At 39.0% G+C, this 21,384-nt stretch overlaps 1 protein-coding gene across 2 annotated transcripts in view; it reads left to right on the top strand.

The window, feature by feature from the left end:
• LOC127432338 (A-kinase anchor protein 2-like) overlaps window positions 1-21,384 on the top strand; it is a 71,706-nt gene that overhangs the window by 17,762 nt on the left and 32,560 nt on the right. Inside the window, exon 3 of one of the 2 annotated variants that reach the window (XM_051683265.1) lies at window positions 6,807-6,997. The exons of the other annotated variant lie outside the window; for it this stretch is intronic. Coding sequence (XP_051539225.1) covers window positions 6,962-6,997 — 36 coding nt within the window. The 5' untranslated portion in view covers window positions 6,807-6,961. The remainder of the gene's footprint in view (window positions 1-6,806; window positions 6,998-21,384) is intronic. 2 annotated transcript variants of the gene reach the window in all.

Here is a 21,384-nt window from a genome sequence, read left to right as displayed (position 1 = left end):
TCTATGGGTGGAGCCAAGGGAGGTGGAGCCAAGGGAGGCGGAGCCAAGGGAGGCTCGAGGGGCGGAACTGGGGATCTTAGTGCCTGGAGCATAGCTGAAGGCTCGAAGGACCATGGTGGAGCCAGGGGCTCAGAGGACCAAGGTAGCGCCGAAGGCTCAGAGGTCTGAGGCAGAGCTGGGGGATCGGAAGACTAAGGCAGAGCTGGTGGGACTGAGGACCAAGGCGGAGCTGGAGGGGAGGAGGCCCCTGGTGGAGCCGATGGCAGAGCCAGGTGACCGACGGACCAAGGCGGAGCTGGAGGGACGAGGGACCCTGGTGACACCGATAGGCTGACGGCCCATGGTGGAGATGAGGGGACATAGAGCCGAGATGTTGATGAGGGATCAGAGGGCCATGGTGGAGCCAGGGCTCAAAGTGTCAGGGTGGAGTCGGAGGGTTGACAGATCCCTTTGCCTGTGAAATTTCAGGGGTCGATGGTCAAGCCGGTGACTTGGGGGGAACCGGCTGACCAAGATGAGGAGGTGTCTTGAGTGGAGCCAAAACTTCAAAATAAGAGTCCTTGCAGAACGTGAGGGAGACAGACTGACAGTGTCGCAGTGATTTTTAGTGGATGTATGAAGTCATGTTCGCTCAAGTGTACACAAGTGTCCTAGCAGAGTAAACGGTGTAGTTCATCACATTAACTATGGACATGTTCCAAGATTTAGTAAAGGATTACAAAAAATAATTCATGTCAAAAAATTATAAAAGAAATCCAAATAGATAATATATAGTGCTTTCATTTTCAGTTCATCTTAAACCACTGTACTGTGGTCTTCAAAACATTCCCAGCAGGATTACAATCAAGTCAAAGCAACCCAATTACATAATGGCTGCTCTGAGCCACTAATTATGAGTCTTAAAGAAAAACCAATTTGAAGGGACAAATTAGTTCATTTACACCTTTGATTATTCTCAAGCAAAAATTACTGCAGACTTTACAGTGAAGTTTAAACATGCATTTACTTGCAAATATTTTGCCTTTGTTGGCTTAGGTTTTACAAAAAAAAATACGTCTCTGTTCTAAAATCTAGTGAGCTGTCTACTGCCTACATAGGCAGCTAACTTCTAAGGAAAGAAGCATTCTAAACATCATGGAAACCTCACAAGTGATTTGGAATACTTTAATCGGGCAGCAAGTGAAGCACACAGGAGATGCTACCAAAGTCCCTTTTTTTGAAGGGAAGTCAGTCCACATGGCACCCATATATGGAACGCCCCTGGGCAGTCTGGGCAGCTATTTCTTTATGTAAACAAGCAACATAAATGTACAGCTCTTATCTGCTTGAATGGGAAAAGACCGAAATCTCCAAGATGGTTGGTCAAGATTACGATAAAAGAACAAATTTCAAATCAGCAGTAAAATCTGACAACAATTGTGTCATTAATTGTGGTTCTTTTGCTCGGATCACGCTAAAAAATGCTATTTTTCAGGCTGGTTCAGCTAATGTACATATGCATTCTTGAGTTGATTGACATGTGATCTTTCTATCAGCATCTGTTGGTCGTTGGGCATTTAAATAGAAGTGCTCCGTCTCTGCTAAATAGTCTCTGACTATTTAAGCAAGAATAGACATAAGCTGTCCCCCAAATTATGCAATACACACTATGCACTTACAATATACACTATGCACTCAGCCATGTAGTGTATGCATTTTCCAAGTGTAGTATCTTTCCAAATGGAACACTTATTTATTTTTTATTTTTTTAACAGTATGGAAGCATTCAGCGTTTAACAGCTGAGGGAAGTGATGTTTCAAACACATGCAATATGTTGCTGCTAGCTTTAGCGCGTTAGCCATCCTCAGTTCAACACTTGTATCTCAAATACCGTACATATTCACACAACGTGGGGTGATGGTAAAGCATTCAGCTTACATTTGTAAGGTGCTGTCTTCACTGAAGTTTCACTTGTTGCTACATTCTCCATTATTTACAATTGTTGTGAGACCAGCAACACAGCCAGGTAACTCCGCACCTTCTGCTACATACGGCAAAGCCCAACTGCTGAGTGCATGAAGTGTCCAACATTCCAAACTCTGTTGCATCATCTGGGTACTTATAGTAAACTTCTTTTTGTTGCATTTTCAGTGTTGGCCAAGTGAAGTCACAAATGATGTTGATGTCGAAATTATGAGCTTTTGCCGTAATTTGATGGGCTCTGTTTTTGTGAGTGTGCAAAGCACAGCGCTATGACCATGCACAACGTCTTATCCAATTTTCATGAGAGTGCTAATTCGAAGTGCAATTTTCGTGCCAGCGCAAAGTGCAAATGGCCATGGGTGGGAGTGTTTGCGCTATTCTGGGTGTAGGTGTGCAAACTGTGGGTGTATTGTATGTAAATGATGTGCTGCAAAGCGCAATTTGCTATTTTCCAAAGAAATAGGTCATTGCACTAAGGTTTCAATACCACCTCTTAACTCAGCGCAAAGTTCAAATTAAGTTCCCGCATTTGTAGTTTGGAGATTCCACCAAATAAAGTTCCTGTCCAAATTCTTGAAAGTACAGAACCTCAAGTACTATCCCTGACAATCACAATACTAGCCATGATTTCTGTGTCAGTAGATGAAAATGATTAATAATACTAGCATTCCCTATAATTTAACAGAGCGTATCCAAATTCAGAAGAGAATCTCATTTTCTGTGCGTATGAAAGGAACGTGTCACTGTCATAGAAATATGCCTGGCATTCATCAAGGCCGCAGTTAATGCACATTTTCTATTCTTCTAATTTATTGCATATAGACCATTTACACTACCAACTTCTTATGAATGTGCTGTCTTTGTTTATATCGCTGGTGCTTGACAGGGTGTGGACTATAATAGGACGCAGATGGTGGAAATCCCAGAGAAGAACCTCAGAATTAAATTGCACTTAATCCAGCCCATTTGCACATTGCGCGGGCGATTTCGCCAAAACTACATGCACCTAGACTTAGTGCATGCTTGCACAGAAATACAAACATTTCATGGCCATGCCCACTGACTCTGCACTTATGAATTACGGCTTTAATTATGGCTTAACGCTAGCACTCTTAAAATAGGGCCCATTTTGAATTTGTTTTAGTTTGGCTTCTTCTGTATTTTGTTTTCGAACAACTTATGTTTAATGTTAGATGTCTGGATAATTATGTAGATTATCCAAAAATAGGCATTACCACAAGGCTTTTTAATATAGTATATACATCACCAATTATGTTAGGTCAGTGTGTAGATTGTTAATTGCATGTGCGTATCTACACTGATTACATCTGTGCTAACAAACTCCACATGAGCACAAAAACAGAAGGGTGTTTCTTATATAAATCATGGTGGACATTCACCACATATCTCATCAGTGCGCAGCACATTCACACCTACTGTCCACAAAGTAAGACTCACATCAAAACCATGGCAACAGATATGTGGCGAATACTGAGTTAAATGAGAGTGTGTACTGCGGGAAACATGGCTCATCTCCATTAGCACACATCAAAAACAGACCATCCGCTCAGAGTGTGGACATAACAGTGTTACAGTAACTAACTAAAACTAGTGACATACTTCATTTTTTTATTTTTATTTATTTATTTATTTATTTTTTTTTTGTATTGTGACAGTATTTCAGCTGTTTCTGATGCAGTCACAATTTGGATTGTTATTGAAAAACTCGAATAATTTTTGTGGCAGTAAAATATGTCTCTGATTAAATTATAATTGGTTGGTTGTGATGGGTAGCATACTAAAATTTATACTTTTGTGCGATACAATTTTGGTACTGTGTTGAGTCACCACTTGATGTCCAATACAAAATCTGGGTTCTAAACTGCTGCTTTAATGGTATTTGTTTTGCTAGTAGTATCTAATACTGACCGCAGCACAAACAAAAGCCTTGAAGGTACACTAACAAGGAACCTTCCTCCTCCTGTGGTCTCTTTTCTGTGAAATAGATTCATCCATGTGTGCATAGGATAAAATGTTAATGGTGTCTGTTTGTATTGCATCCTTAAAGGATTAGTTCACCCAAAAAGGAAAAATCTGTCATAATTTTTATCATTCCAAATCCATATGACTTTCTTTCTTATTTGGAACACAAAAGGAGATGTTCTAATGAATATCAAAGTCTGTATTTTCAATATAAATGCAGTTACAGTGACTCACTTTATAGCTTAACCAGGGCCGGATTAACATAAGGGCTAAGCGGGGCTGAAGCCCCAGGGCCCTATTACGAAGGGGCCCTGTGATTGGTTGTGGAGGGCAGGAGTCCGTCATTACTGTTGGTTGCAGTCTTGATTGACAAGTCATAAGTGGTTTGTCTGTGTGTAATGTTAAAAATAAAAAGAGATGTTTGGAACACTTGCCTAACTGTTTTCATTCATTATCCAATGAAAATCATTTTTCAACTTGCATAATTACATCTGGGATTGCCTCTTTCATTTACCTGTTGGTGTGTCGGAAATGTGGCTAGTTCAAAAATGTTCTCAGATCTCAAATTACTCTCAGAATAGTTCAGCAATAATGACATTAATGACATTAAAACAGTATCGGGATATTTACAAACAGAGATCAAACAGCACTGGATGGATAATGTGGACGCTTGTCTACAATCAACTGAAACAAAAGATTGCATTTTTGAGACGTAACTTTGAGAAACTTCAGCAAGTGCTGTGTGAACAAGGAGTTGTTCACATCGAATGTGTTTTTGCGTCCGCTCGCTCTGTTTTTCAGTCGTTTACCATGTAAACATTCTCTAGATGGATGTCTTTTGACAACTGCGTCACGTTGTACTGTTTTAGCATCTCTCACCGGAGCGCTGCATTTTTAGACACCATGTCAAGAACTTAAACTGTTAAAAACATGTCTCGAGACACCACCGTTCTGCTCTATTTGTTGCGCTGTGTCTTGCTTTTTTAGCGCAAGAACTCTTCTGATCAGTTACTTTCTTTAAGAAATGCTTTAGCCAATAGTTCCATGAATGCTACACATACCCTATAAAAACAAAATGCTTCTCTCAAAATCACCAGAATTGAATGGTTTGTGTCTCATATGGGGAGCATGCCACTGGTCCCTGCTAGATATAAAGATATGCTTTCGTCAGATATTTGTGCGTACCCTCAGATGAAATGCTGCAGGTTCCCATGCCTCACATTGCCAGTAACAAATGCTTCAGGAGAGAGCTCCATCTGGGTCTGGAATAGTTAGTATGTGTAACAAATGCCTCTCCGTTTTGTGCTTGACAAGCACTGCTTGTGTGAAAAAACAAAACAAAAACAACAACAACAACAACAACTCTGTAGCAAAGGGCCCCTTTAACACATACAGCCTTTTCCAGAAGGTTAGAGGTCGTGTGTAAAAAACAACCTTTTTGAAAATATTGGTACATTTTGCTCTAGCAATTTCCCTTAATGAGAAATTGTAACAAAAATTTCCATATTGATGTTATGTGTACAGCACATGCTGGTAAAGGCAACCCAACAATGTTCCTGTAATTTACCTGGTTGCATGTGTGAAAGGGGCTGAGATAGGCTACCAAGATAGACCATGAGGGGGGCCCTTTGGGATTGCTGTAGCCTCAGAACCCTGTGTGTTCTTAAACTTAACCCTTCTGTATTGTGACAAAATTCCTTAAAACGTTTCTGTTTGGGTAAAAAAAAAAAAAAAAAGGCGGTACAATAGAGTATAAAGCACACCACCCTTCTGATTAAGGGAGGTGTGCTTTATACTCTATCGTACCGCCTTTTTTTTTTTTTTACCCGAATAGAAACGTTTTAAGGAATTTTCTCAGTGACAAGCTTTTTAATATAGCATTTAATGTGGAAAGAGCGCCACCTATATGTCAGTGGTGGTTCTATTCTTTTACAGAAGATATACATTAAATCCTTTATTTTGAGTGGAAAAAAAGCTGATAATGAGAATCCTTACACATTGTAACACATTGTAACTGTTTGAAACAATACATGGATTATTTTCAATGATTTTTTTTATTTCAGAATATAAAAGTCCAGCCTGCAAATGGAAAATGAGCGAAAAAATTCCATAGATATAGAGCAGGTCCTCACGCACACTGAATATAGAGTTCAGGATGTCATAGAGTGGGAATGTAAGCAACTTGTGGAAGTAAGCAACTGTCTAGCAACCATTTAGTACAGACCTTGCAATCACTTAGCAACACCCTGGCAACACCCTAGTAACCACCCAAGACACCCTGACATTGCATAAATATAAACAAGTAAAAATGTAATACTTTTTTATTATTATTATTTTATTCATAGTTGTGGAGAATCAAATAGTATTTTGACCAAAAACAACATTCAGATAATTTTTTCACTGTTTTAAACCTTAAACAAGTCGAAAATGACAAAAAGAGAACAGGAGGGTTAAAAAGGGGTTAAAAAAAAAAAAAAGGTCCGAAAAGTATTCCATGCGACTCGTGCGTCATATTGCAAGTCTTCTGAAGGCATACGGTTACGGTTGAAAATCTTGACGTCTGTTGCGTGTTCATGAGCTCTATGAAGGAAGCTTTCTCACAGTGGCTTGTGTCTTGTGTTCACGTGAAAAACTGTTTTTATCATTTTTTGTGCTACTGTAAATATGCTTCACCTCAATGTTGTTGAACATGTTGTTTTTATAAAGGTTTAACAAGTTAACTTGCAAGATCAAGTTTGATTTGTTCTACTTTTATTGCAGTGTGTGTGATATTCAAAAGCATATGCAGATACTGCGATTCTGGGCTGGATTGTTTCTTTAGAATCTCATGCAGACAGTCTTTCTTTTCATGTCTCCCCAGCATTGAGCCTTTTGTTGCTGCTGTTTATAAAGAGAGAGAGAGAGAGAGAGAGAGAGAGAGCAAGAGACCAATGTTACCATGACTGTTGCCAGCGTAGAGTCCATCTTAATACATTTCGCAGTTAAATCAACAGATCCACAAGAAATACTGCCATCATGGTGTCTTTATGGATCATATTTTCTGCTTTATTGGTAGGTGGATTTTTATTTAAATGTTCATTTTAAGGCAAACTGTAAAGATGTTTAAAGCTAGTTGAATGGAACTGATTTTTTGTAAGATGGTCTTTTTATTTTGTTGTTCTGTTTTTGTTAGCTTTTAAAAGTTTTGTGTTTTAGGAAGTTAAAGGAATAGCTCTCACCCTCATGTTGTTCCAAAACCGCATGATTTTCTTTCTTCTGCGGAACACAAAAGTAAAAATGTCCTGGTCCCTCCCTTTGAAGCTTTGAAAAGGATGCAAAAGTATCATACAAGTAGTCGATGAGACTTGTGTGACATATCAGTCTGCGCCGTCTTCTGAAGACGTATAATGTTGAAAAACACCCTGTTATTCAGTGGAAATCTTGAAATCCGTTGCATGTTAATATGAGTGCTTAAGCCTTTTAACTTGAGTTTTTTTATTTTTTTATTTAAGTATTTTTATTATTACAATTTAGTAACTACTTTTTTTTCTGAAGTACAGGTACTTTAAACATGCCTAATTGTAAAACAAGTGCAGACATTGCAGAATAAATGTATGAATTAGTTACAAATAATGGAGTACAGAGAACAGTACTTGCTTTTAGCATTTTTTAATTTACAATTATTATTAGAAATATCTTATTTAGAAATTGAATAAGTTCTATAAAGCATACTTTTGGTCAGTTTCTGAATATGTAGACCACATTAACAAAGTAAATGGGTTATGTGACAGTATTTTCATTGGCCTGGAATAATGTACACACAAAATACTTGAACCTAAAAGGAGGCGTGCAATTTCTGGACATTTACAGATGCCCAAAGGGCTGATAAGATTCTTTTTTCACTTATATGCCTACCAGACAAAAGATCTGCAGATGCTTTTCTGCAAGCTTTTTTTTTTTTTTTTGAAGTTTGGAGCACTTATGGCAATATCCACTTAATGTAATTTCTAATAAGTATTAAAACCCATTGATCTGACAAAACACCAGTATGCATATTGTACTGATTGTGTAGAAAAGTCTTGTACATTTCTACTGATGCAATAAGAATTATTAACCATAGTATTATACAACATATTACAGTTACTACACCCAACAGTTGATCCTACTTTTGGCTTTGTTTGGAACTATTTACATTAGTGCAGCAAAAATAAACAAAACAACTGGCTTTTCCTGACATTGTAGTGGTGCTGAGGAGCAGGAGGGTTTTAGTGAGAAATCTCTCATAGAGCACTGAGGTGAGACAGGCTTACCTGCAAACGATTGAGGCAGTTTAAATGCTAAACAAAGAGGGAGTACGCAAGTTGATTGGCTAATAGTCTGTATGCCAAAGAACCTACAATATCAGCTTAGGACATGGAGTGTGCAAGCCCATTGGCTAACAGATTACATGTTCAAAGGACCTTTCAGCTGGTTGTGCCATGTAGAGTTTGATGATGGAACTTCAGATCATTTGGTTGATCTTCATTCTATTTTGGCATATGTTTTAAAAGCAAGGATTTTTTTATTATTATTATTATTATTTTTATTATTATTATTATGTTATGAGGTTAAGTCCACTCAGCAACATATGGGCATTAGAAAGACATTAATGAAAGGACACCGAAAGTTGACCTGGAAAGCCTGACCAGTTGAACATCTGGACATAAAATGTAACTACCCCAAACCTCTTAGTTGAACAGCTATCATTAACTTCAAGGCTAACTTTAACAGAGTTGGATGTTTAAATGTGATGGCACGAATATGGCACTTTTTCCTTTACTTTTGTTTGGGTTGTTCAGGGTTTGTCCTTGGAATGGTTGGAGGATTTTCCTGTCTGGTTTGACCTCTCACATTGTGCTGAAAGCACAAACAAATCAGCTGCTTCCTCCCGTTGAAGTTTGTCGACCAAGTTAAAAGACTGTATTGCTTGAGGTATAACTGGAAAATTGAGTAAATTCTTGCAGCTCCACTAGAGTTGTGGGTTGGTACACTGTTTTTGTTATCATTATCTATGTTTCTATTCATTTAACTTCTCACTTGTCACAATAAGTTATGTTATTTCTACTCGATTATATATGTTTTCAGAGTTTCAACTTGATTTTCTTTACCAGTAATTAAATTGTTATGCATTTTTCACAGCAAGTTGTAACTTTGGCAACACTTGGATTTTACTTAAACATTTAAGGCAAAAATTTAATTTGGCAGAATAATGTGAATGGCAAGGTACTTCCTTCCTAGGATCCAAAACACATGGTCACGTGGTCTGTTATCTGTTTATATGAAATGTTGATTGTTAAAGGGAAATTATCCCTGCTGATCGGTGACTTCTTGTAACCAAAATAGAGAAAACTTTTTGCATTTAAATTCTTGGAAAAAGACAGAAAGTGTGTCAAAGTTATGCTCAGTGAATCTGGGTCGTATTTGGCAAGGACGAGCATACTGGTGCATTACAGACATGCAGGTATAGAGAGCCGTCCTGATCTTCCATGGTGCATCATTACAGGTATGCGTTCATAAGCTTGTTTATATATATAAAAATAACAAATACATGATTTACACTTACAAGAATCCCAAATTCAAAGTACCATACAAGTTGGCAAGAACCAAGAGCTGGTGGTTTATAGACATTTCATCAGGCTGTAATGCACTGTCAATTAAAAAAATAGCCATAGAGAAATTATGAGATTTCTTTGGCCTGTTATGTTGGTTGAAGCTTGCACACGTGGTTAAAATTAGTATTTGTTGAAATGTTAATTGTTCCTTATTGACCAGCGTAGTATTAGGTCCAATTTAGGAGGGATGACACTGAATCAACAGTCAACAACAGCAATTCTTTAAAGTCAACATGAAATAAAAATTCATCCTAATTACTCAATACACATTTTAGGTCTTATTATGAATGTCTCAGTGGTGCACGTTATTCCAACAGACTGATCTCACTGTGAATTTGGTGACAGTATGTTGAAAGGTCTTCAACTGAGATTGGTTTGTGCTTACCGAAATTCGAAGCACTGCCCCCAGTGGCCGAAGCTGTAAGTGTTGTTGAACGTATGGGCACGTGTGAGCTCCAGTTTGTGGGTAAAATGTCCACAGAGTGGTGCCAAAAGGAAATTGTAAAGCGAGTAGTTTTTAGTTGTAACATATGTAATACAGTCAACAGGGATGCATATTTTATTGCTCGCCTAACCCACTATCAGCCATGCCACAGGAAAAGAAAAACACATTTGAATTGATGCAGAATGTCTGATGGGAGATGGCGTTTGTCAGTAAAGCAGCAGAATGGGGTCGATGTCAGGGTATTGAATCATTCGATTGATTCCAAAGAAAATATGTTTGTCTTTTGTAATCTTTCTTCAAATTTGAATAAACTGTTCCTCCTCTAAAACTTTGCTTTCTGGCTGACATCACCAAGTTCCTCATTTTTCAAAGCCTTTGGAATCCAATCAATTCCCAATGTGTAAAATATCACCCTACATATTTTTTTCTTACTTGTTAAATATCCTGTTTCACTCGAAAATGCACCATAATATGTAAGTAAAATGGATTGCGAATTCCATTTCAAATGTCAACATGAAACGACATTTGCAACCTGTTATACTTCCATAATCTGACACATTTCTGAGTGAAACAGGATATTCAATTAGAAAAATGTAGTGCAGGAAGTGGTTTTATATATTGAGAATTTATTGAGTCATGAAAAATAGCATGGTGAGGGGTTAAAAATAAGAGGGATTCGTAACATCAAAAGGACTGTTTTATATATATAGAGAGAGAGAGAGAGAGAGAGAGAGAGAGAGAGGTGGAGCAAGGTAGTACATTTTGATTAAAGATTATGAAGACAAACATATATATATATATATATATACACAGCTCTGGGAAAAATTAAGAGACCACTGCAAAATTATTTAAATTAGTTTCTCTGGATTTACTATTTTTATGTATGTGTTTGAGTAAAATGAATATTTTTGTTTTATTCTATAAAGTACTGACAACATTTCTCCCAAATTCCAAATAAAAATATTGTCATTTAGAGCATTTATTTGCAGAAAATTATAACTGGTCAAAGTCAGAGCAGAAGGAAGCTCAGTGACCAAGCACCCCCAGATCATCACCGATCCTCCACCTGGTTGTCTAATGGTTAGATGGAGATCTGGAGAGGCCTTCAAGTGTCTCGCACCCATTGTGAAATTTGGTGGAGGATCGGGATGATCTGGGGGTGCTTCGGCAAGGTTGGAATCGGCAGTTTCGTCTTTGTGAGGGATGCATGAATCAAGCCATGAATCTTCTCCTGGAAGAAATCTTGCTTCCTTCTGCTCTGACAATGTTCACCAAACTCTGAAGATTGGTTTTTACAGCAGGACAATGCTCCATACCACACAGCCAGGTCAATCAAGGTGTGGATGGAGGACCACCGGATCAAGACCCTGACATGGCCAGCCCAATTTCCAAACCTGAACACCACTGAAAACCTCTGGAATGTGATCAAGAGGAAGATGGATGGCCACAAGCCATCAAACAAAGCCAAGATGCTTGAATTTTTGTGCCAGGAGTGGCATAAAGTCACCCAACAGCAATGTGAAAGACTGGTAGAGAGCATGCCAAGATGTATGAAAGCTGTGATTGAAAATCAGGGTTATTCCACCAAATATTGATTTCTGAACTCTTCCCAAGTTAAAACATTAGTATTGTGTTGTTTACAAATGAATATGAACTTGTTATCTTTGCATTATTCGAGGTCTGAAAACACTGCATCTTTTTTGTTATGTTGACCAGTTGTCATTTTCTGCAAATAAATGCTTTAAATGACAATTTTATTTATATATATATATATATATATATATATATATATATATATATATATATATATATATATATATATATGTATATAATATATATATATATATATATATATATATATATATATATATATATATATATATATATATATAAATTATTATTATTATTTGGAAGAACGAGCACAGATAAACCATGCATAATAAGGCCAGGATCATAGTCTAAATAATTTTTTTTTTTTTTTTTAAAAAGATCCGTTTTGATTTCATGTTGACTTTAATAAACCTAATTTTTCCCAAGCCAGGAATTTTACATTGTAATTTTCAGACATTAATGTATGAAGAGTACAAACTTGCTAAACTTACGTTTTAGACTTCATCATAATTTCTTCTTTTTTGAAGGAGTTATTAAGTGCACTAAGTGTTCATGAACAAGTGGATATAAGCAAACAACCTCTCTCACCTCATCAGCTATCAAGCAGTAGACCCATATTGCTTCTGATGCTAACCTCATTTTCAGATCAGATGCCCTCCAGGAGACTCTGCTTGGATGTGCACTGCTGAGGTCTGCATGCCGACTTATGGAATGTTACTTTCTGTGCGATGGCTTTGGGGGGTTTTTTAAATTTTTTTTTTATCTCAAATGTAATTTCTCAAAATTACAGCATGTTACAAATGGACAGTTGGGTACGCTTTGTTCAGGAGCAGCAGAACACTGTCATCTTTGCTCACAGGGTTCATTTCTGTCCTTTTAATAATTTCTAGAAACTTTTGCTAGAACTTCTTTGTCTTTGCAGCCAAGTATCCTTTTGCCAACTAATATTGTAATGCTAATGACATAATTCTTTGAGCTTTTTATGTTGAGCTCATTAACTTAGTAAGATCAGCAAAGGATGATATGATGGTTCTCATAGTATCACTCATGTTTATTTTAGTTGACATCACTATAGCATGTAGACATATAATTAAGGTGAAAATGCAGTCTAGCTGTTTCTGTTCTGGAGAAGCCATCCATAAGACTAGCTTTGCTGAAAAGCAGGGTTTACCACAGAGCCAGCTGCCTGTAACCTGACTGCCAAATTTAGAGTAGAACATGTGCTCTATTTCTCCTCTCCCACTGGGCTCGGAAAGCAGGTTAACCAAGAGATTGAGGACCACACTGGCCATGCTATGACATTTTTGTACAGAGTTACAGTATAAACAGAGTACAGAGTTTTGTATTGTAAGAGTTAGTTAATATTTGGTCGGTCGATATTGTTCACAGCGGCAGTCAGTCACTATGGATAATTTTTGCCATTAGGTCTTGACAATATCATTCCCAACCCCATTCACTAAAAGTCTAGTTTCTTTAGTAGAGTTTGTAAATGACCCAATCTGATTTAGACCTGGTATGGTCCGAGTTGATACAGTAAATGAATGGGAGAAATTACAATGCTCATCATGGCAGCTGTAGGAAATTCAGTCCCACCTTTCATTTTTACGAGCCATTCGCCTTATTGGAAAAGACATCAACTGGGGCCTGATTTATAAATGTTGCGTACGCACAAAATGGGCATTGAAATGTGCGTAAGCAATTTCCCACGAACATATCGTGATTTATAAAAATAAAACTTGCCGTAAATATGTGCGCACCGTCGGGACACTCTTGACTGTGCGTACGCACTCTTCAACTGGTGTGTGTGAATTGGTGACTCCAGCTGGAAAAATAATGAACTGAACAGACTGATTATAAACTCTGATTTTCATTTAATTCACATTTAGAATAAAAAAAAACTATATAGTTAAGCACTTGAAACAGAAGTAATCGTTAAGACAATAGAAGGCTATATTATTTGTATGTAACTATTTAAAAAGGCATTCCAATATAAGCTGAAAAAGGGAAATATTGGTTTGGGATGTGCTGCGTTTGGAGAACTTTGCCATGTCATCATATGAAAAGCAAAATTGCTTAGGGTAGATTTATGTCTGCAAAGATAAAAACATTTTACCAAGGGATATTCAAGATATATTCTTTGAAAACAAGTTCATATCTTAATAAATAATGTTTCTCTATGGTGCAGCATCTAACCTTTGGGCACATGTGACATTTGTGGTCTTATCTCTTATAAAAAAACTTTTCTACAGTTTCTCGTACTGTTAAACACAGTAATCATGTGTCTGGATGGTGAAATGCATCTGGTAATTGTATGCAGATAAGGATATGCATAGTAAAAACAGGCATTGTACATTCCATATATGGTTATTTTGGGGAGGAGACGGGGTGGGTAATGAATCACGTGCATGTACACACAATCTTCCGCTAACTGGGTTATATTAAGGGAACTATGCGCAGGTTCTGACTTTTGTGCTTACGCACACTTCTACGGAGAAATCTAAGCAGAGTTTTATACACGAGGCCCCTGGTCTTTACAACAGTTCTTATGCTAGAATGTACATCTGCATTAGCTGGACCAAACAGAATATTCAGGCTTTTTTTGGCCTGATCTGAGTTGTAGAAGCTAAATTTTTGATACCGTTGTATGCTGTCAGATTTTATTGGTGATTCAATGTTATTGAAAGTAGCACACAGTTTCCATTTAAAGTTTTTCCCCATTAAAAAGTTTTTACTCCTAAAGAAATGAATTATTATTTTGAAACATATAAAATCATGACCACTCACATGAGATGAGGATCAGTAACTTTATTAAAGCTCTTTTATTCTACATGGGGCAGGGGTGCCCTCATGGGGGGTGCCATTTTAAAATCACATGACCAGAATACTACTTGCTTTATCTCAGTAACCATCTTGTTATTGACCACTTTCACTCTTGGATTAAATTAATCATGGCTGATTGTGAATAGTGGATTTCAAAATTTGAAGCATTGTCCCCAGTGACCAAAGCGGTAAGTGTTGTTGGGCATATGGGCACGAGTGAACACCGTTTTCCGTGTGTAATATACATATAGGGGCTGTGAAGCTAGTTTTCAGCTGTACAGGCATTAATGCAGTGAAGAGAAATGCCTGTTTTATAAAGTCTACCACCCAACCCAAACATGCCTATCCATAACCATCAGTGTAGTTAAAATTTAATGTTAGAGGTGAAAATGCAACGTGCAAATCGCGCTCGTCATTGATTATGCGAACGCAATCACTCCCTGGTCTTGACACATGATCCAAACCCTGGTCTACCCCGCTGCTGGTGCGACATACATCCTGGATGTTATGCGCTTCCAGGTACGCCACAGGGGAAAGCAATCGCACTAGAGCCGATCCAAACATATCTTATTGGAGATGACAGCGGTCCATGAGTCGGCATAATGCCGCCAATCCTAGTGTACCCGAGCTATCGGAAACAACATGCCGACCTCTCGTGGGATTATGTTGTTACTAAACACCTGTTTGTCACAATGCACTGCACAGTTTTCATGATCCATGCAATATGATCACATGGGAAGTGGGAATGTTTCTTTTGAATGTTCCAGCCGCTGACTTCAGCCCCATAATGCCGAGTTACTGATAAGCATCATATCCCATCAGACATTTTTGCATCAGTTCAACTGTCTACCTTATCTTGTGGTGCAATTGGTGCAAAAAAGTTTTTCGTCAGCAGCATGGGAGACCTGGGTTCTTGCCCTGCACTGAAATCAGGAAGTATTCGCTGAATCAGTGTTGAACGCCATCTGGAGGTTACATTTTACATTTGTTTTTCTTAAGTGGGGGGAATAAATTTGTTATGATGAATGTTGTTATAAAGAAAGTGGGTTTACATTGACTGATCCAATTACCATAGAGAATAATTTGTTTATAGAATACTTGAGATGTTATGAAATGTGAAATAAAATTGAAATTAACAGGAAATGGTGCACCCTTTTTATTCTGAATAAGCATTATCCTTATTTGTTACTCAAAAAGGCGTCTTGTTGTCTCAAAAGTATTTGCATAAGTTGACAAATTTGCCCTATAACTATTGCCCCTTTATCTGCACCCACGGTTTTCAAACTGGGAGGCACGCCTCCCCAGGGGAGTAACAGAGCTGGTCAGGGAAGGCACAGAGATTGATGATAAATTCACCAAGTAAAATCAAAAGATACATAAACACAAGAAAATGTATTGTCATGATAAATGAAAATTAATAGCTTAATAGACTGTAGCTTTATGTCGTTATAATACAATTAAATGCCGTGAACGAATGCATATCATGCGAGAGCACATCCATGATGTACCGGTTGCGCGAGCCTCTCCGCTCGCACGCGGATTTCCTTCGTTCTCGCTCAAAACTAAAAGCACGCTCTCAAATATATGCAATCTCCCTGCTCTCGCTCATAGAGTGCATGTGCTCGCTCAAAACATGTCCTGTACACTCGCAAATCTACTATAAAGCCATATATACAATTTTTCACAAATATAGGCTAAAAACAGTTAAGTAGTTCCATTGTCATAAGAGTAAACATGTATTTTCAATAAAAATAATGCAGAGTACGGTTTATTATAATTACTAGAAATATTTATAGCCGTTAGTCACGCACCAGTGTATGACGTATTGCTGAATGAGTCTGTCATGAATGACATTTTAATAATATAATAATAGAGGAAAATACCCGATAAAACTTAAAATAAGTGGCCAGAATGTACTAATGTTTTTAGTGGAAGAAAGATATTTTCGACATTTACAGTAGCATAGGTTATCTTATTTATTATTAACTTGTCTATTGTATAGGCCTATATACAACATTATTGTATGTAAATCTTCAAGCAAGTAAATCTTCGCGGTCTTGTACATTTTGTCAGAGGGGGGCTTACTGTTTAAGACTTTGAAAACCCCCGATTTACACAATATACAAATGTGGAGTAAAAGGCCCTCTTGCACACTTTTTTATGAATTTCAATCTAAACAACTTTCCGATTTATGTTGCTACATCAATATTCAATAATAAGACATTTATTTATTTATTTTTCAATCTTGATACACTTTGCAACCAGAAAAAATGTCCTGGTTACTTTCGTAACTTCCGTTCCCTCAAAGGGAGCTCCCTGTAGACCCCGAAGGACTACAGAGAGGTCCCACGAGGGGACGAGGCATAGTCTGGAGGGATTCAACCTCCTAGCGCCTCTCAGGAACCTGATGATCAAGTCATGCTTCCCCAAGTACTTACCATCTACTGTATCGTGATGAGCTGAAACAGCGGCTACATACACCTTCAAGGTGGAGGGGGACAGCTGCCCCTCCAGCCTCTCCTGCAGGAAGGAAAGCATCTATCCGACTGCACATCTCTGGGGGTCTTCGCATCGGGGAGAACACCACTTAGCGAACAGACGCCACTTCAAGGCATACAGGCGCCTCGTAGAGGGAGCCCTAGCCTGAGTGATCATGTCTACCACCGCGGGTGGTAGGCCACTTAGGTCTTCTGCGTCCCGTCCAGGGGCCAGATGTGGAGATTCCAGAGGTCTGGTTGTGGGTGCCAGATGGTGCCCCATCCCTGAGAAAGAGGGTCCTTCCTCCTCCCCCCTCGGGTAGGACCTACCATGCGACTTCTCCACATGACATACTTCCGACAAGACTCGGTAAGACCATGTGACATATTTCCACTCAAAATACCCGCCCTTCTCTGGGCTGGGTGTGGTCCCCATGGTGACATCCCCCCCCATCCCCCCGCCCCCACCGACGTAGACATTTATGGCCCCCAGTCGGTTAACAAATTCCACTCTTTTTTGGGAGAAAAAAGAGGAAAATAGGCCATGGCTGTGCTAGCCTGTCCCTATTAGTTGGGCAGTCGACTTGTTCCCAAAGTACCGTTCGACGCTCATAAGAGTGTTAGGGGAGGTTACGGAGATGGCCTGGTGCACTGGCTACGAGGCACACGGCGGTCTGCCTGTCTCACACCGCCAATCTACGTAACACAGTTCAGCTAGTTGTGGCGTTTTGTATAGGGACCCCTAGTGTCACTACATCGACACAACGTCGAGTGAGTGACAGATAGGGAACGTCCTGGTTACTTTCATAACCTCCGTTCACTGATGGAGGGAATGAGACATTGTGTCCCTCTTGCCACAACACTGAACTACCCGCTGAAATGGCCAGGACCTTGTCTCGGCTCCTCAGCACAAAACCTGAATGAGTGGTTGCATACCAGCTCCTTTTATACCCGTATGTCTGGGGGAGTGGCATGCAAATTCCTTTTTTCAAAAAGCAGAGGTGTTTGGGGCTCCCAAGTGTGACCCCTAGTGTCACTACATCGACACAACGTCTCGTTCCCTCCATCAGGGAACGGAGGTTATGAAAGTAACCATGATGTTTTATAATGTTACTTTTTCTGTTTTGAGTGTTTTGTTTTTACCAGTTCATATGTAATGTGACACCTACTGTATAATTCAAATTTTTTTATTTTATTTTTTTCTCCCCTTTTCTCCCCAATATGGAATGCCCAATTCCCAATGCGCTCTAGGTCCTCGTGGAGGTGTGGTGACTCGCCTCTATCCGGGTGGTGGATGACGAATCTCAGTTGCCCCCGTGTCTGAGACTGTCAATCCACGCATCTTATCACGTGGCTTGTTAAGCACGTTACCGCGGAGACATAGCGCCTGTGGAGGCTTCACGCTATTCTCCGTGGCATCGACGCACAACTCACCACGTGCCCCACCGAGAGCGAGAACCACATTATTGCAACCACGAGGAGGTTACCCCATTTTGGTTGCTTAGGAGACCTGATTGGAGTCACTCAGCATGCCCTGGATTTGAACTCGTGACTCCATGGGTGGTAGACAGTGTCAATACTCTCTGAGCTACCCAGGCCCCTGTATAATTCAATTGTTTTAAATATTCTTATCTTCTGGTTTGTATCCAAGTTCCAAATAAAAGGACAAAATACCACTTGGTTACTTTTTTAAGGCAAAGTGTGTAATTCTGCGCCTCTAGCATTGCCAAAAGAAATTGCAAATTACTGTTTACAAACAAGTTTCCCAAACACTCCCTCATCTGCCATTGGTCAACAAACAGCAAATACTGCCCGAAACTTACACCATTGGTTGAGCTAGTTTTACTGTGTCGAGCTGGTAAGGCCACTCAAACAAGTTCCAGTAACACTTTACACCAATGATCCCTTTGTTGAAGGTTTATAAATGGGGTTCATTAACGATCATTTCCAAATGCATTATAAATCATTCAGCTTGTTTACATGGACACTAGCCATTTATTGAGAGAAAGCTGCATGAGGAACACCTATTCACTTTTTTAATTGTATCATCTTGGACTTACAGCGACACCTAGGGGCGTGGATAAAGCAACATTCAAAATAAATTGTTTTCAGTTACATATGACGTTGTAGAAATTCAATATAACACAATCAGCCATGATTAATTTAATCCATGAGTGAAAGTGTCCAATAAAAGGGAAGTTACTGAGATTAAGCGAGTAGTATACGGCTGGTCATGTGATTTCAACAAGGCAGCCCCCATGTGCGGACCCTTCACATATATAATAAAACAGCTTTTATAAGGTCACTGATAAGACTGGAGTCCTCATCTCATGTGAGTGCTAATGATTTTTATACCTGTTTCAAAATTCTTTTCATTACTGACTGCACCTTGAAGTGGCATATGTGTGTACATGAGTTAGCAGCATACTCTTTACCCTCATATACATGCAGCTAGGTCAGTAAGCAGCTTTCTCCAGAGCAACGTAGTGTCCCTGCGATGCTGGAGTAAATAACAAGCAGTGCATCGGATGATGACTTCACTATTTTTTATTCTCTGTTGTTTTACTTTATTTTCAGACATTCTAGAGTTGTTGCTGTGTTTGTTTAATTAACTTTCCTTTGCAACCTGCAGTGGAATTGCTCTGCAATAGTGGGGTTTCCCTCTCAGTCAAACTCTGGGATTCCCCCTAATGTACTGCAAATGCAGACATGAGGGACAGTATTCAATATTTTAATTTGATATTGGTGTGTATAAATTGGTATATCTTATAGTGTGTGTGATTTTCAGACTGCGTGATCTGCGTCTAGGGAGTGGTGGCCCTGCTTATACAGGTGCATCTCAATAAATTAGAATGTTGTGGAAAAGTTCATTTATTTCAGTAATTCAACTCAAATTGTGAAACTCATGTATTAAATAAATTCAATGCACACAGACTGAAGTAGTTTAAGTCTTTGGTTCTTTTAATTGTGATGATTTTGGCTCACATTTAACAAAAACCCACCAATTCACTATCTCAAAAAATTAGAATACATCATAAGACCAATAAAAAAAATATTTTTAGTGAATTGTTGGCCTTCTGGAAAGTATGTTAATTTACTGTATATGTACTCAATACTTGGTAGGGGCTCCTTTTGCTTTAATTACTGCCTCATTTCGGCGTGGCATGGAGGTGATCAGTTTGTGGCACTGCTGAGGTGGTATGGAAGCCCAGGTTTCTTTGACAGTGGCCTTCAGCTCATCTGCATTTTTTGGTCTCTTGTTTCTCATTTTCCTCTTGACAATACCCCATAGATTCTCTATGGGGTTCAGGTCTGGTGAGTTTGCTGGCCAGTCAAGCACACCAACACCATGGTCATTTAACCAACTTTTGGTGCTTTTGGCAGTGTGGGCAGCTGCCAAATCCTGCTGGAAAATGAAATCAGCATCTTTAAAAAGCTGGTCAGCAGAAGGAAGCATGAAGTGCTCCAAAATGTCTTGGTAAATGTGTGCAGTGACTTTGGTTTTCAAAAAACACAATGGACCAACACCAGCAGATGACATTGCAACCCAAATCATCACAGACTGTGGAAACTTAACACTGGACTTCAAGCAACTTGGGCTATGAGCTTCTCCACCCTTCCTCCAGACTCTAGGACCTTGGTTTCCAAATGAAATACAAAACTTGCTCTCATCTGAAAAGAGGACTTTGGACCACTGGACAACAGTCCAGTTCTTCTTCTCCTTAGCCCAGGTAAGACGCCTCTGACATTGTCTGTGGTTCAGGAGTGGCTTAACAAGAGGAATACGACAACTGTAGCCAAATTCCTTGACACGTCTGTGTGTGGTGGCTCTTGATGCCTTGACCCCAGCCTCAGTCCATTCCTTGTGAAGTTCACCCAAATTCTTGAATCGATTTTGCTTGACAATCCTCATAAGGCTGCGGTTCTTTCGGTTGGTTGTGCATCTTTTTCTTCCACACTTTTTCCTTCCACTCAACTTTCTGTTAACATGCTTGGATACAGCACCCTGTGAACAGCCAGCTTCGTTGGCAATGAATGTTTGTGGCTTACCCTCCTTGTGAAGGGTGTCAATGATTGTCTTCTGGACAACTGTCAGATTAGCAGTCTTCCCCATGATTGTGTAGCCTAGTGAACCAAACTGAGAGACCATTTTGAAGGCTCAGGAAACCTTTGCAGGTGTTTTGAGTTGATTAGCTGATTGGCATGTCACCATATTCTAATTTTTTGAGATAGTGAATTGGTGGGTTTTTGTTAAATGTGAGCCAAAATCATCACAGTTAAAAGAACCAAAGACTTAAACTAGTTCAGTCTGTGTGCATTGAATTTATTTAATACACGAGTTTCACAATTTGAGTTGAATTACTGAAATAAATGAACTTTTCCACGACATTCTAATTCATTGAGATGCACCTGTAGTTGTGTCTGCATATTAACCTAACATATGAGAAAATATTT

The sequence above is a fragment of the Myxocyprinus asiaticus genome, chromosome 42 (assembly GCF_019703515.2).
Source record: "Myxocyprinus asiaticus isolate MX2 ecotype Aquarium Trade chromosome 42, UBuf_Myxa_2, whole genome shotgun sequence".
Classification (NCBI taxonomy): domain Eukaryota; kingdom Metazoa; phylum Chordata; class Actinopteri; order Cypriniformes; family Catostomidae; genus Myxocyprinus; species Myxocyprinus asiaticus.
The sequence above is the reverse complement of the archived record's forward strand: the minus strand, read 5'-3'. Positions and strand labels throughout refer to the sequence as shown.